The sequence below is a fragment of the Haliotis asinina genome, chromosome 10 (genome assembly GCF_037392515.1).
Source record: "Haliotis asinina isolate JCU_RB_2024 chromosome 10, JCU_Hal_asi_v2, whole genome shotgun sequence".
Taxonomy (NCBI): domain Eukaryota; kingdom Metazoa; phylum Mollusca; class Gastropoda; order Lepetellida; family Haliotidae; genus Haliotis; species Haliotis asinina.
In genome coordinates this window covers 38,093,023-38,111,038 of record NC_090289.1, presented here as the reverse complement: position 1 = coordinate 38,111,038, position 18,016 = coordinate 38,093,023, and the positions used below count along the sequence as shown (strand labels likewise).

The following is an 18,016-nucleotide window of genomic DNA, read 5'->3' as shown; positions in this document are numbered from 1 at the left end:
GTATTCTGAAACTCATCAGAAAATTTCAAGGATTATATCTTTCCAATTACATTCAACATTGCATTAGAATAATAAAAATGTTTCATCTGAACATGGGCTTTTTATGCTCTCAGTTTTGCACAAGCTCATTTCTGGAGTTGTAGTATTTTCTGTCAAGACACACAAATATGATGCAAAATGTTTGTATCAAATTCCATATATCAATATTGATAGAGTGTGGTATGTTGGAGCATGCTGTATTTGGTCCAACCAAAGTCCATCAACAGATGGGTAAGTTGACCGTCAAAACTGAAGTGTTTACAGTTGAACTCTCTGTTATGTTGCTACACAGCAGCCAGCCTGTTACCAGTGAAATATATATTTTAACGATATGATGGAATAATTCTTGAATTGGTGCCAGCAAAATTTAATAGTGGCACCAGAATTACATAAAATAGTTAAATCAATTTTTATTCATTTCAGTGGATCAGCTGATTGCTATCAAAACAATTACATTACATGATACATGCAAATCATATGATCGGACAGATACAGTTCAGTATATTAAATTGGTTAAATGTTTTAATATTTTTGTGCCATGTGTCTCTAATGGATTAAATCATGGCTTGTTTCAATAAGTTCCCCAGTAAATATATAAGTCTGTCATGGTTGATGGTCTGTTAGAATTGGTATATTTGTCACTGGGTTAGGATTAGCAAGGGGCAGTGGGGTAGCCTCATTGTTTAAGCTTTCACTCATCACATCGAAGATCTCGGTTTGATTCCTCACATGGGCACAATGTGTGGATCCTATTTGTTGTGTCCCCTGCAGTGATATTGCTGGAATATTACTAAAAGCTGAGTAAAACTTAACTCACTGACTAAGATTAGCAAGTTAATTTAAAGTTTGCACCAAATGGTGAAGACACCATGGGACAACAGTGTCATTTCAATATGTCTTTCTTTTACAATGTGGACAATGCTTCTCCATCTTTCTATTATTCCTATGACACTGATGGTACTGATTGGATTTGTCTGTTACATCTTGAGTGATTTTCCTTGTACAGTGTCAGTGGAATGGCTCAGTAGACTTGTCTTCCAGTTGGAAATGTGAGACATCATTTATGCATAGCAGTGCATCGTCTGTCTCTGTGTGGAACATCGGAAGTATCTCGAGTCTTTTCACACCATCTCAGGAGGCTGACTGAATCTGTCTTGGCTTCATAATACCTAATAAACTCTGTTGGTTGAAGGAATTGCGCCAGATCTTCATGGGATGAGCATCCACACTGAAATGAGTGGTTGAGTGTCATCCCAAATAGTAAGCCAGATTGGCCTGCTACAATTCTACAAATTATTCATTGAGCTATGAGCATCTTAGAGCGTAAACTTTGAGCATATTTTTATACAAGCTTGTGAACTGGGTATACCTGGGTTGAACAGGTTCCTGGCAACACATTCTGGTTTCTAGGCCTCATGCCTTGATACAATGTCACTGTACCAGTAGCATGGATTGTTGGTCTTTGTATCAGTCACTGGATTGTCTATTCTAGACGCGTACTATTTGCTTACTGGTGAACGCTGACAAAATATGAAGAGTTTGATCATAACACTTCCATGATGAATGTTACTGTGTTGATCACTGACCTAAATATTGCAGGTAATCATGTCTGTAACTATAAAAACCAACCAGCAAATGATAAAGCCAAAACATTGACTTCACTGCTCAACAAAATTGCACTGATTTTAAATGATGAACTGCATCCTTGGCACATGATTGGTAGGTTGGTTTGTTAAACATTCCTTCAATCAATAAAGTACTGCTTCTACAATGGTAGTGAGTGAGTTTAGTTTAACACTGCACTCAACAATATTCCAGCTATATGGCATCAGTCTGTAAATAATCAAGTTTGGACCAGACAATCCAGTGACCAATTGCATGAGCATCGATCTGTGCGATTTGATGTGATGACAACTAAGTCAATGAGCATGATGACCTGATCATGTTAGTAGCCTCTTACGACGCACATGAATTGTTAAAGATCAATTCTAGCCCGAATCATCTAGGGTCCTAGGCGTGAGAAATAATGTAATAATACATGTAATACACATTGTTATATTTGTAAACAACAACTGTGCCACATTGCACAGCTTGCAGCTATCATGACATAAACAAACTACTCACATTTTAGCTGCAATTTGGTAAGATTAGCACTATCTTATTCTAGTTCTGAGTTTAAATGTCTTTGCAAGCTTTCTTATTTATAGCTTTGTTTTGCTCATGTGCAGTGAACTTGATAGAGTAGATACTTAAGAATATCAAGACAAAAATTATAGATGTGGGCATCCAACCTCAAATGTTGTTGCATTTATGATTAATCGCTTTAGGGGCTGGTAAGGTAGCCTGATGGTTAAAGCATCAGCATGTCACAATGACAACCGAGGTTTGATTCCCCACATGGATACAATGTGTGAAGTCCATTTCTGGTGTCACTGTGACATTGCTGGAGGCATTGCTAAACTCACTCACTCACTCACTCAATAAGGCTTTTCACCATTTTTTATGACTGCAGCATTTATCGATTCTTTTTACATCAATGTGCTTCTTGCTTGTTGAAGATATCAGTTCAAACAAAGAAGTGTGAAGTTGCCATTTTCACACTATCCCAACATCCTGCAAAGGTACTCCAGCATTGTTACCTTTCCCATAAGCCAAGGAGGTTATTGAGAACCATCGTATATTTGCCTCTGTCTAAAGATTCTTATTAGGTTCATTTGGAATGTATTTTTTCTTATTTTATAGTGGTATATTTGTAAATGCTATGTCTCTATTCTGGGACCCATTGTCAGTTTTGGACAACTAAGAGAGTCTGGCAACCTGAGGGAACCATGACATCAGATATTGGTATTTCTAAGACATAGCATCAGGTGATTACTCAATGAGAACTGATGGTTAATGAGTACCAGATGTGTTTATGTTCCTGTGGAGTGAGTGTGTGTGTGAGTATGGTTTTTACCCTGCTTTTAGCATCACAAGTGAATGTTTTAACCACTAGACTACCCGACCACCACAGAAGAAAGCTTAGTCAGTCAGTGTCATGTTAGTTCTGAAATATCATGCACCCTTGATATAAACAATGACTTAATGATTATGTACATTAGTTGCATTTCAAACATGGAGAACAGTACTGAGATTCATAGCATATAAATTCAAAAAAGCTTCATGTGATTCGTATAAAATCTCTTTATTTGTCCTTGCTTGATTCAGTTTTGTCTTATTCATTTCTGTTAGACCTTGTGCATAAAGAGTAATTTGTGTTTATATATGCATCTAGTTGACTTTGTATGTCAAATGAATATCTGCAAAAAAAGAAACAGAGGTCATTGTATGAGAGCCCATGTCAGGCAAGTGCCTAAATTTTGGTATTTCCTGACCGAGAGAAAGAGATACACCAATATTTAGGCACAAGTGTCATAAACAGAGCATTGTATAAAAAACATGAACCCTGATATGTTCGCCCTCAGACTCATAAGTAATAAAAATACATAAGAACCGGCATAATTTTTTTTGGGTATCATTTCATATTTAATTGAAACTTAAAATACCAAACCATATGTCTGAGAACAGTTTAACAGTGCCTAAGTAAAGATTTCTTCCTGCAGGGATGATGAGGTAGTCTACAGGTGAAAGCGTTTGCTCCTCCTGCTGAAGATCCTGGGTTTGATTCCCCACATGCGCACAATGTGTGAATCCCATTTCTGTTGTCACCCACAGGGATTTTGCTAGAAGATTGCTAAGAGAGGCATAAAACCAAATCCCCTGCCTCCCTATTTCTTTGTATAGGATAAAAAAACCCATCACGCTCTACCCACACCTTTATCCCATTAATTTTTTAGTGTGCGGTTTGAGAGGTACGTTAAGATCATGGTCATCAGGTCACTGATCCTACAAAATAAAACAATCATTTGAAGAAAAGCACCAGTAGGCTATTGGGAACCCCTGAGCCGATCCATCACAATAAAAGAGTGTGTTATCCCTGAACAGAAGGTGTTTAATTATTTGACATCATTTTAGTGTGCCAGTCAGTCAGCATATTGATTTTATTGTGGCTTTCTGCGTGATGGTAGCTGATGGAACCAGCGACACATCAGTACGAGTCGCCAGGTAGGTTTTACCTGTGTGCTGGCAATAATTGAGCCTGAAGCATCAAGTAGGCTGCTGAGAATCATGTTAACACCATCTGTATTAAATGGTGTACAACATTTTCTGTCATAACCTCATAGGAAATCACGGTCTTTTTGGATTTATACCTGGATCCATGAAAGATTTTGAAAATACAGTTCTTGCATAAAATGTTCATGATTTGATGATGTTGTGATTGTTGAGTCACATGACATTTTGACGCAGTGGTTGATGCTGCAGCATGTTTCCTTCAGAGGTAAGGCCGACATTTTTTATTGACAGTACAGGTTGACAATAGAATTGATTTTGCCTACATCGTTTTTGAGTCATGTACGTTATAATTTATTATCACAAGCAGTGATTACAGACTGTATGAAAATCAATATATGAAAATCAATGTCATATAAAGCAGAGATGTGTTCGTTGTTTCGGCAGCATATGGGGAATAATCATGAGAAACATTTCCACAAATTGCTATCATATCCGGGATTGGTTAGTAAGAAATTGTGTACTGGTTTCATGATTTAGAAATCAGAGATTCATTTGTAGCTGCAGCTCCCAAGATGTTTTGATAATTTACAAATCAGACAAGTCATAGATTCATTTGTAGCTGTAGCTCCCAAGATGGACATTTATTCCCAATCATAATACCAGGAGGTTGCTGTCAAGCTGTTTTCATATCGGTATACCTTATCCCACATATAGAACAACCATTCATACAATATGAACGTGTGCTTTCAAAGAGCCCCCATTGTCAGCTTGTCCCCAAGCTGTTTGAAACAGCTGTTGAAAGAAAAGTTGAAAATGGAATATATTATGATTAACCCATAAGTGCTCGGTATAAGTTCTTGTTTTGATTGCAATAGGATCTGTCCATCACTGAAGAGCTTTGAAGTGTATGTAGAAAAGTGAACCATTCACTGGCCTACATATTGATCCTCTGTAGATGTAGGAGTGTGGTTGAAGTTAGATGCTGTATGGCCAAAGGGTCATTTGAGGTAAATACACTCCTTTTAAATGCCAAATGTCAGCTATAACATCACCAGTGTCTAGATGTAATTGCTCAGCCCATCATGGTAAATCTAGTTACTTCAGCTGCAAGAACTGCTATATGTCCAGTTTGTACATTTTATGTGAAATGCATGTTAAAGGAATATTTCTATACCATTTTCTTAATTTTAGATTGGCTTATTGTGAAATTTCAAGTGCAACACATTTGAAGGGAATATTTTTGTGCCATTGTATTTTCGTATTTCTAGACTGCACATTGTGAAATATTGAAATATTGACTATTACCGCTCGGATAGAGTTAAACTGTAAGTTCCTGTAAGTCGATACTTTGTTATTATTAACATATGTGCACTCATGAGTTAATCAGAGCATACTGTGTCATTGTAACATGAGCGATGCTTAAAACATGTACATTAATAAATAATTGTTTCCATTTTAATTCATTTTCTTGTTGTTATAAGAAACTGCAAATTGGTAATTCATGGATAGATATGCATAATTCAAACCTTGCTACCACTGGAAATATTAACAAATTCTCACTAGTAAATCAGTGAACAGCTTGGACATTCCATTTATGTCAGTGTGACTTGTATGTAAATTGGTCCAAGCAAACTGCAGTGACACTCAGACAATGTAACCAACCAATCTCCTTTAGTCAGTGCTCACAGGTCTAGCATGATATCAGACATTGTAACCTTCCAATCTCCTTTAGTCAGTGCTCACAGGTCAAGCCTGATATCAGACATTGTAACCTTCCAATCTCCTTTAGTTAGTGCTCACAGGTCAAGCCTGATGTCAGACATTGTAACCTTCCAATCTCCTTTAGTCAGTGCTCACAGGTCAAGCCTGATGTCAGACATTGTAACCTTCCAATCTCCTTTAGTCAGTGCTCACAGGTCAAGCCTGATGTCAGACATTGCAACCTTCCAATCTCCTTTAGTCAGTGCTCACAGGTCAAGCCTACCTTCCAATCACCTTTAGTCAGTGCTCTCAGGTCAAGCCTGATGTCAGACATTGTAACCATCCAATCTCCTTTAGTCAGTGCTCCTTTAGTCGGAGATGCTAGAATTCTAACTGTGCCCTCCAACATCTCTGACAAGTTGGACTCACCAACTTAACAGCCTTCTTGAAAAGCTGTAGTTTTCAACATTCCCATCTGAAATATATGCAGATATTGTTATTGTATAAATCATAAACATGATTTATACATACTTGAGGGCTGTCGGGGTAGCCTGGTGTTTAAGGCATTCACTTGTTACGCTGGTGACCTGGCTTTGATTCCCCACATAGGTACAATGTGTGAAGCCCATTTTTAGTGTTGCCCACCATAATATTGCTTGAATATTGTGAAAATGGAGTAAAGCTAAACACACTCATTATATATGCATGTACTTCATCAACTTCTGTTTCTGATTCGTCCAAACACATGTGAAGCCTCTTCAAGGCGAAAAAAACAACAAATCCGTAGAACACCATAATTGTTCTTAACACTTGGATTAATCCACTATGTATCACTAAGCATGTCCATTGAGGGCTGTTAATTTAAGGACATGGAAACTCAACTGATGATTCTGTAGCAGCAACACCATTTCACAAAGTGATCTCAGTGTTGAGACAATTAATGGTGATGTACTAAAATATTTACTTAAAGCTAAGAATGCTTTTTGGAATGGTTCCTTTGTTTAATAATCAACTGATGACTTTACCCATATATGGATGTGTGTCTTATACAAGGTCTGGCAACTTATGTATGTGTGAATGAAGGAGGAACTCCATCGCAAACTTCTAAACCTGTCATACTGTGAGTGCTTTTTATATAGATTGGTTTCTCAGGATGATGTCACGACAGAAGGTTTCAGAATAAAGAGTAGATCTTGTTTGAGGAGGATCCTCCAGCAATATGATTAGGTGCGCTTAACATGACAATAGGGGCTTGGGGAGTCTAGACAGTTTGGCTAACTGGGATAGGAGAGTCCACATTGGTGTATTTGTTGAGACATTTGACAATCCTGTGTGAATGTAACATGAATCCTGAAGGAGGATGGTGAGGTCGTGTCTAAGGCTGATCATCTGTTTCTAGAATATGTGTATTATATAGATACAAATATTTGTATGTCTACTTACATGTTTTTCACACTAGACAAAACCAAATGGAGGTGTTGTTTTATGTTAGAGTTGGTTCCCTTCATGAGTGAGTGAGTGAGTGAGTGGTTTTAGCAGTATGATGGCAGAAGACACCAGAAATGGACTTCACACTTCATACCCATGTTTGTACCGATTTGAATCCAGTCTGGGTTGAAAATGGCTCACATTTTAACCTCCTCCCCCAAAAGACTTGACCTGATGTGGACATGGTCTACTGTATTGATTTTGTCGATCATATTGTTCAATTTGAATAGTTGCTCATTACATGAATCCCTGAATTCCGTTTTTCTTTCTTTCCTTGGAGGCAGATCACTACTGTTGTAGAGACCTGTGAAGATCCAGGTTATAATTGATCTTCAGTAGCCCATATTTGTGGTAAGAGGTGACTAACTCATTTTGGTAAGCAGAGTCTCTGACTTGGTTGACACATGTCATGGTATTCCAATTGCATGATTTTGATCACTGCATTGTCTGGTCCACACTTGATTATTTGCAAACTGCCGGCAAAAAAACTCACTCTCTATGATTCTTGTGGATGCAACACTTTCTTGATTAAAGGAATCTTTAGTAAGTTTAGTGAGATAAGTTTTACTTTCAACCATTCAACACATGAGAGTGATTACATGTTACAAACAAGTTGTGATTCTGATCACCATCTTAATTAAATTAACGTCAGAAACTTTAATGGTTGCAGTCTGTTGTCTTCAGGTACATCATCAATGTATTTATTCTTTCAACATCATGGCAATAAACCTTACCTTTCTTTTGTAAATCTAATCAATGTCTATAATATGCAATTTAGTCTTTTGTCTGAAGACAAAATCAGATGTTTTGGACACATTCACATGGTCATCATATGCCCAAAAAGCTTTTACTATAGTTAAAGTAAAAAGTGTAACTGGTTGTTTTTCTTAATTCTCCCAAATAAGATTGGTCATATTCTAAAGACGTAAACCGTCACTGACACATTATGAGAATCAGTGATCTAGCTGGTTATCTTGAGGGCTGATTGCACACTAAGCATTAAAACTTCAATTTTGAAGGGAAGAAGATCTATGGCTCCGTAATCATAAATGCAATTTAAAGATTAACTTGAGCAAATATTGATTTTTCATCACATCCTTGAAAGCCTAAATATTACTCAGATGTTACCAGTATGAAATATATTTTTCCAGAAATGTCACAAATTTCCAATTAATTTTCCCTTCTTCAGCAGTTAATGTCAAACTTCAGTGCCATATTTCCATGAGAGGGTGTACTTGTTTGGATGAACTAGTCCAACCAGGTGTAGGGCTTCTCACATTGCCTTGGGTTAACTGAACGACATTAACCAAAGCTTATTAGACTAAGTGAGGCAAAAGTCCTCACTCTGATCGAAGTAGGCAGTGTTTACCAAGGAGGAGAGGGCAGTGTCCATCATATTTGTTAAATCAACCTCAGGATACCAAGTCTGAATTCATGAGATTAATGGCACCGGTCTCAGACCATTCCACTCATTGATTTGTCTGCAGTGTGGTCTGAAGATTGTCATAAATTTCTGCTGACCATTCATATGGTGCTGAGGTTGACTGGCAGCCATTTTGAAAAATGACCAATTATTTTTCTCCCTATTGAGCTTGTGTAGTGAAATAACCACATATTATCTAGAGAATATATTCCCTGTTTGAACTTTGCCATTTTCCTACTGTTCTAGAGATATTTATCTCAAGGGATGAAAGTCATTTCAGTTCTGGTTACTTCAAACAACTTAACTCCACAGATGTCGCAGAATAAAAAAGGAAAGAGAAATATATAAATATGTATACCATCGCCATCAAAACTCACACGGAAATAATTAGTTTATCATGACACAGCTGGCATTGAAATCTAATAGATAAAGTATTGACTGTTGTAGCTTTTATTTACATGGTTTTGATCTTTTGTTTCAAAACCAATTGAAATGTTCATGTTTTGAAAATCTTTATTTCAAAATTACTTTTTTTTCATTTTGAATCTACTTTCACTGATGAAACCAGTTTTCCAGAATGCTGCAGTATACAGTGAAAGAGTGGCCCTGTATGGTGTATGGCATATGTTTTAAGAACCAGTATTTTCTGAGTGCCATATTGTAATGAAAATGTTGTGCTCTACAGTCTTACCAAATTGATTTCTGGGTAAAGAGGAGAAATCTGAAATTAGAAAAGGGTAACTAGAAGAACCATGTACTATTTGAGTTCGTTTCTCTTTAGACTTCCCCCTGCCCACCATATAAAGGGTGGTGGGGTAGCCCAGGGGTTAATGTGTTCACTTGTCATGCCACATGCCCTGGTTCAATTCCCCACAGGGGTAAATTTTGTAAAACCCACTTCTGGTGTCTTCCCATCTTAATATTTCTGGAATATTGCTAAAAACGGCGTAAAACTAAACTCAATCCTTTCCATGTAAGGATTTTGTTAATTGTACAGTCATTCATTAGTATATGCAGTCCTGTACTGACTGTCAATACATTGAATAGTAATAATACATTGAAGAAGGAACAGAATTATATAGCTTCACTCCATCCCATACATTTGAGGAGGATAAGTGGCAGTATTGTTACAAGTTGGCATGATTAGTTGAGTAATAAAGAACTTTCACTCACTTACTGATGCAAAGCCAGGGTCTATCACTCCCACATTTGAATGAGTTTGTTTTGAATTTGTCTTTGTAATGAATTCCTATAAAGTTTTGAAATTGTGGCCTTTTATGAAACTATTAATTCTGCATTTTATTTACTGTCAGTGATGGATTTCTCTTGTGTCAGTTAATGTAAATTTGTTTGAGATATGATGGAAATATTTTTTAGAACTTTGATACAGTTTTAGTTATTTTCTTGTCATTTTTCATTTAAATTGTAGGGAGAAAACATTGAGAGTGAGTCACACTGCTTTATCTTGTTGTGGGGATGCTCTTGACACTGATCTATTGGTTCATCAGCCTTGGGTCAGGCCCTTCAGCTTAACACTACACATTTGGCGCCAACTTGGCATGTGTCCAACTTTTCAGATCTGCAGTCAATATATCTTGTTGTTATTAGAGTTTTTTAAAGTATATATCATTAAGTTGTGAGCGAGGTTGTTTTTGGTGACTTTTTAAAGTATATGTCATTTAGTTGTGTGGAAGGGTAAGATGGCAACAAACAGGCTGTCGTGTCAGGTTTCATCATTCTCACATAACAAAATTACCAAGCTTGACTGACGCTTAGTGTCTGAATATATCTATTTCTGATTCAAACAAATAACTCTTGTAAACTGAAAAGGATCCTTGACAAGCTGGATCTAGAGTTTCTGCATTGCAGAATGGTTTGAGCGGCAGGAGAAATAATGTGGTTCAGGGATTCAGAGACTAAACCCATTCAACTGACAATTAAATCAATATGCCGTTATGTTGATGGATCCTTGCTGAGTTGCCGCATTGAAATAATTTTGTTTGCATGATTGGCCCATGCTCAATGGCACAACAGTTACCACCCTTAGATTTGGAAGGATCCAAACCTAAGATATTCCTTGATGACCACACTACCATACACATGATATAAGTTGATGACTGTGAAACCTTTGTCAGAGTGGGTGGCCTTGTTGCATTGAGTTGGCATGTCTTCTCTGAAATATGATTCAAAGTAGCATAAAAGTAGCACTCTCTCCCTCACTGTTAATTATTGGATATGTTTTAATTAGTGTTATATTCAATTGGATGCCTGGTATGAATTTGTAAACAATTGTCAAATAGGAAAGAATTGAAATTTTCCCTTGCATTAAATATGATGTACAACTTGACCATTAGTCTGTCGTACAGACCCTGAAACAAATACATGCATATCCAAGAAAACCCATGCAAGTCTAGAAAATGTGGCAAGTCTAGATGTCCTAATGAAGAAAGTCTCAGGGCTCCATTTCATTATATCATATATATTTTTTTGCTGTGAACTTTTCTTAGTAAAATATGTTCGTTTCAGAGACTAGTTGTTAGTGTACTTGACCATCTACCACTTAGCAACATACCAAAATATCCACATTTGGAAAAACATACCGAAATTGATCCATGTCCATGTGATATAGTGTTGTATCACCCACTCATCCCTTGCCACCAGTGATTAATGGGAAGAAAGTTGCCAGATAAAGAGTTAAAGTAATCCTCTTATCTCCTTCCTTCTGGATGGAACTTTTTAGCTGGAGGTTATTTGTGAAACAAGCACAAAAACTTGCCCGTGGAGGAAACAAAATTGGAAAACTCAACTCTTATCAGATGTTCATTTCATTGCCTGGTGTATGGAACAGCAATAAGATTTTATTCCAAAAAATATAGATGGCGGAACTGTCAAATAAGTCTCTTTAATTTGATTAAGAAAAGAGATGAAAATGTCAATGAATGAGATGAGTATGGGACTCTTAGTCTTGGCAACAAAACATCAAGCAGTATGTTTATCTTATTTAATGTCTTCTATTTTACCCTGCAGACATTGCATTTTCAAGAGATCACAAAATGCTGAGTTGAAAAAGTATCTGTGCACTGAATAAATTAAAATATACGAAAGACTGAATGTTCGTTTGAGCAAGAGAATGAGAATGGGTTCAGCAAAAATAAATGAAGGTAGAGTTGTCATGGTTGAGAAGCAAGAAGTTACTGCATAGGAGTCTCAGTTTGAGATAACATAGTATGATGGAGTGTAATTGTTCTTTAAAAATTGCCAGTATTTTTGCCTGTATTCATAATAGGGATGTGTTTGTCCATTTGTGATTTCCAGTATTTGAACCTGAGATTAATATGTTGTACTTTTATGCTGATCTGTTCATGACTTAAATGTCTCCATAAAGTTGCACCTTGCATGCTACAATATAAGTTGTTCACAGTCATAATGGGACCTTGGGTTGAAGTACCCTTTGGGTTCAGGGAACATAAGGGTGCCTCAACCCATGGTCTCCGAGGGACCAGTGAACAATTGAGGGACCAGTGAACAACGTATTTATCTTACCGAACACCTCAATGATAATTTTGAACTGTTTGAAGCATGGGTATTGGATTGTACACTTCAGCCAACCTGAAACGATTTGATTCTTGCATCTTGCTGTTTTTTCCCGTAGGTATTGTGTTAGTAAAGTAACTGAATGAAATTCCCCTTCTTAATAATCACAGGGACTACATTTGAGCATTCGTCATGATAAGTGAGGAAATCTGAACTGATTAGTGTGTATTTTCAAAGGCATTGAACTGGTGGTTTACCCAGACCTAGTCATTGATACATCATGGCAGCAGAAACATCATTCATAGACTAACAACTAGTCTCCAAAATGGACAGATTTTCAGAAAAAATGCTGATGGTAATACAATAAAATATATTGAAAAGGAGCCCTCCTGATCTAGACTTGACACATTTTCTAGACTTGCATTGGCTTTCTTGGATACGTTTGCTTCAGGTTATGTACGGCAGACTACGCCATTCACACAGTCACAAAGTTGTGTCTTGGGCTGTCTACAGAGTAATTCTCCACACATTCTCCATTTTGATTCATTTGTATAACTGGTATCCTCTGTGACAGATCTTGTAACCCACGCTAGCACTTCATACTATTCTTGCATTCAGACCAAGGATTGTGTGAAGTAAGACTTGAATACTGATGAAGTGACAAGACCAGCTCTGACATGTTGGATGTAATCTTCCAACCCTGATGCTGCTCTCTGTTGAACCTCATGAGGATGTAGTCCCAGCTATCGGTACTCTCCCTCTCCGTTGTTCCAGGCCATTACAAACATACCTAACTAGGCTGGGCCAGTGTACTTCCTGTGTAACCGTCAGCTCTGTTCTTTACAGCAAGCCCCAATCTCCCAGGCCAATAAACCCGGAAACTAGAAGTTAGACCTCATCTATTGTGGCTAATAGCCTGGATACAATGATTCCTGAAAGTATAACCCAGTGTGAGGCACAGAAATACTGCTGAGCAGTAAAGTGGCCAATTTGCACCTAATTTGAAAGATCATGCTTTAGATTTGTGTTATATATCTTTAGAACATGAAATTTCTGTTTTTAGATCCCTGTGACAAATTATGTTAAGGGAGTAGTGAGTTATGAGACTTTTGGCTTATGTATTGATGGCAGAGGATGATTGATTTGTGTTTTTGAAGAAGGATCATTGCCACTTGTACAGAGCATATACCCATGAATATTTATTGGGGATTTTTGCAGAGTGAACAGTTGTCCATCATACTTTGTGTAATAACCTGCCTCAATTTTCTACTCATTCCATTTTGAATAACAAGCAAAAGAATCACGTGAATATTCTATGACTGGATTGCGGACCACTGATGACACCAAGTCCTTGTGCAGTATGAAATATGAGTCAGATAGTCCAAACATAATGCAGTGAAGGTGATGTTATCTATAATGATGACTAAATGACATTCAAATTTTGTAAACTGAATAATCCCTGTGGTGTACGTGTCAGAAGACATTGAAAGATGATGTGTGATAGTTACTAAAAGAAACGAGATTACTGAAAGATGTCGAGACCTGTATGAGCAGATGTACATGTCTGCATGTTGCTTTGTTGATGAAATAATCACGAATGAGATGTTCAATGACGTGACCTCTCTTTCTTGACAAAAAAATTGATTGGGAGGGGGACTAGCCTTTTTCTGTTTATGGGAGAGGCCGAGTGAAGAGGAAAAACAGCACCAGAGTGCCATCTGCTTGCACATTATCTTAAGGGATCTGTACCAATTTGGGAGTGCTAGGGTAGAATAGTACAGTCATCATTTTGATCAGCATTCTAGAAGTTGGTGAGTCAATAATGAAACTCACAAATTTGTGGACGACAACTATGCAATGGGTAAGAAGTTGTCATCCATAAAGTTGGATGTTTCATTATAGTACAGTCATCACCCTGAGGTTCAGGGTGTTGATATGGTATGGTGTTTAGAGCCTTCTCACATCTCATCAAAAGCTCAGAGTTCCGTTTCATAATAATGCTGTAATATTGCTATAAACAGCATCAAACCTGTCTCACAGTCCCTGAACCTAGGCTAATGCTTAGTCTGTGAATATATATAATTTTGATAGTAACAAACAAGCCCATAGAAACTGGAAAAGAGCCCCCAGGGAGACCAGAGATTCAGTCTGAACCTGGGGAAATCTAGACTTTCTTCATTTAGGGCCTCAGCACTGGAAGGATGGCTAGACTTTTGGGAGAATAATGTGGTTCAGTGACTGTGAGAAAGACTATCCCTGAACCACATTATTTTCAGCCTAGCTCTACCTGCAATGCGAATGCCCTAACAGGAGCAAGTCTAGATTTCCCCAACTTCAGAAGTCTCCCAAGGTTTATTTGTAACAATAAGAACAATATGTATTCACAGCCTAAGTGTTACGGTCTACATAAAACCCAACTCAGCCATTCTAGAAGTTAAAATATTTTGGAGAAACTTCCCACGACCCAGTCCACAACAGAAATGTTGTTGTTTCTAACAGGAATCAAGCCGACTGGTAGGTGTGGATGTCTTATCACTTCAGGAGCTGTCCTGTTTATGAGCGGCTATACTGATGGTAAAAGAGACAGACAGATAAACATTCAGATTAAAGCAATTAACCTGTTCACAAGAAGCATGGTCTGGGTGTTGCTTGGGTAAACACACTGCAGATTTCTTACTAATTGTACAGAGGCCTGTTGTGTCACAATAAATCTCAGGAAGTGCTTCATTACTCTCAGTTTCAAATTTTGTTTGAAACTTTGCTTTAGAGTTAAGCAGCGTAGGTGTTTTATATGTTTAACAACATTTAAAAGAGGTAACACATGAGATGAAAGAGGTGCTGGGAGAGTTTACAATTTCTTGTTTTTCTGATGATGTTTGTGTCAACCAAACAGCACATAAAGGCTGATTCATGAATTAAGTAACTGGCTAAACAAACATCTGGTCTCTGAAATTTTGTTTAAAAGTTTTCTTTTTCTTAATTGTGTTTATATATTGAGAGAAACAAATAGAGGGTCACTCAAAAATTTAGATGCTCCTTTACCATTTTCCAGTTTTTTCACAGTTTTTAATTTTTGTGGTGATGAAAACTGGAAAATAGTTAAGGAAAGCTTGATTGTTTTGGTGATAGTTTATTTGTTTCTCCTAGTATATGTTTGATAAATCAGCCCAGAGGGTTTCTCTTTACTGAAATCACAATACTGTACTCTTACTTTGAATATATGAACACTTTTGTTTCAGGATTTATGTGAGAAACTAGCATTTTAGTTTTTGTATTCTGTATTTTTATGCAGATAATACGGAAAGAATATATTTGTTGGAAACACTATTTTCTGTTTATTGATTCCCTAAAGTAGTAGTCATAACATCTACTGAAATTCTGTAACCATGGACACATGATCTGGTACCAGACTGTAGACACATGCATATTTTATATAAGGTCAGTAGGAGTATTACAAAGACCTACTATTTTGGTCTGCAGCTTAGTAGTGGTACCTATTAACTGGTGCAATAGGTCAGGGGTAAACATCCTTTGGATCCTAGACTGTCATACAGATCCCGCAAACAAATATATCCAAGAAACTCCCTGCAAGTCCATAATATGTGGCAAGTCTGTATTTCCACACTGAAGAAAGTCTGTGCTTCCTTTCATTAAATTTTATGAATTTTTTTCTGAATATTTCTGTTCTATACAATATGCTCATTTGAGAGACTAGATGTTTGTCCACATCTGTTCTGTGTAAAGTATGGTCTTTACGGTATGGTACGGTATGGACAGGAACACTATTTCATGACATGTTCATCATTCTAAACAAATGACGATCCTTTTTGTTAACCATGAACATAGTTTTTTCAGCATTTGGAGAACAGATTCTAGATGTCTATAAGAGAATGTGTTCAATAAATCATTGAACTCATATGTGACAATTTCATGTTTTGAGCTCAGGCTGTTATATCTTATCAAATCAGATTTTAAAGCAAAACTATAACAGGAGTCATTAAATCCATGTATTTACCAGCATCTTTTATCTTAGATAACACTGTAAACATTTGTGGCTATGCTGAATGATACACTGAAAGTCTTGTTCACCACAAACCTGTGCCTAAAGCATTCTGGGATTGTCACTATTCAGATTACTAAGTTTTAAAAAAATCCTTAATCCAACATGTCCATTGCCTGTATCTTTTATGCATTCACTGGTGAAGTTAACACTTAGCGTAGAGCTGGTTTCAGACATGATGTATGGAGCTATTGTGTGTAATATTGCCATAACTTTCCTAAAGCTCGTAACAACCCCACAGTGACACAGTGTCAGAGACACACTTAATGATGGCCATAACTTCATGCTTGCCACTATCATACCTTGTTGCACTAGATATGATAAATGGTTATGTTTGGCTAGACAGTTTGATTGTATATTTAACATGTCCACAAATGGCTGTTGTGACCAGCTCCATGACAGACAGCATGAGCTGTATGTCTGTGCCACTGGTGCTGTGGCAGACTATGGTTCCATGCATGTATGGCTCAGTCATGATGTACAGTACCATATAGGCTGACATTCTGACATTTAGTTCCACAACAGAACTTATCAAATTTTAAAATATCAAAAAAATACGAAATCTAAAAAACTGATCTAAATAACTGTCCACAATATTCCTTAATTTCAGGAGCTGTGGGAATTTAGACTTGTTATATCATTCTAGACTTGGGAAGGATTCGTTTTATTTGTTCTTTGGGTCTGGGTAGCAGACTATGTTTCATTAAGCAGAAGCCTAGGCTAATGCTTAGTCTTTAAAAGTGTATAATTTTTACAGAAACATATAATTACTATGACATTGGAAGCAGTGCCATTGAGACTGGAAATAATCCTTACAAAATCTAGTCATGCCTCATGAAGCGCTTTTGCATTATAGAAAGAGACTGGCAGAAGCAAAAATGAGGCTTAAACCATGTTAACAGATACTGACTCCATGTCCATCTGGTGCCAATATAGGTACACAGCTGTTACTGGTCTGCAGTGGCCTTTCAACCATTACTAGCTCCATGTTGACTTGTTCAGCATGTCTACCCAGGCTCCAAAGGCATTAAATTGGCTCCATAGGTGGTTCTCTTGACTCCATTGCTGTTTGCACTCTCTTTATCTGTCTGTTTGTTTGCAGTTGGTTATGTAATCCAGCACTTGGGAAGAGCTTTAGAACAGCAATGTCTAAATAATGTAATCTAGATCTTGACAATGAACTGATCAACATCACAAGCTTTGACCTACATAGCTGGGATATGATAACATCCACTTGTTAACCAAGCTGTTTTTGTAATGCATGGTTCAGTAGCATTGCTTCAAACCCTTCATTCTAAGAACCAGAATTGTGTTCAAAGAACAGGAACCATCCTCACAGCTGCCTTGCCAACTGAAGGAAGATGGCACCCATCTTTAATGTCATTTGTCACAGCTCATCCCTTTTAGTAACAACCATCAAGATGACAAGAGGCTATTCAGTTTGTCTGGAGTAACACCATTCTCTTCCCACCTTCATTGTCATATCTTCCTACGTAACCTCTGTTCTAATACAACCTTTTCATGGTGCGAGTGTTCAAGACTCATGATTGGAGGCAATCAGATTTAGTAGTGCAATCACCGACCTTGTTTCAAAGTGATCATTCGGTAATTTCCGGATGCATCGTGAAAACTAGAACTTCTTCCCGAGCGCGATACTC

At 37.3% G+C, this 18,016-nt stretch overlaps 1 protein-coding gene across 7 annotated transcripts in view; it reads left to right on the top strand.

Annotated features, from left to right (window-relative positions):
* Positions 1–18,016, top strand: part of LOC137297712 (dipeptidyl peptidase 4-like) — a 499,818-nt gene that overhangs the window by 408,146 nt on the left and 73,656 nt on the right. The window contains exon 1 of one of the 7 annotated variants that reach the window (XM_067829644.1): positions 4,337–4,417. The exons of the other annotated variants lie outside the window; for them this stretch is intronic. Within the exon in view, the coding sequence (XP_067685745.1) occupies positions 4,403–4,417 (15 nt within the window). The 5' untranslated portion in view covers positions 4,337–4,402. Of the gene's footprint in view, positions 1–4,336; positions 4,418–18,016 lie in introns of those variants that run through there. 7 annotated transcript variants of the gene reach the window in all.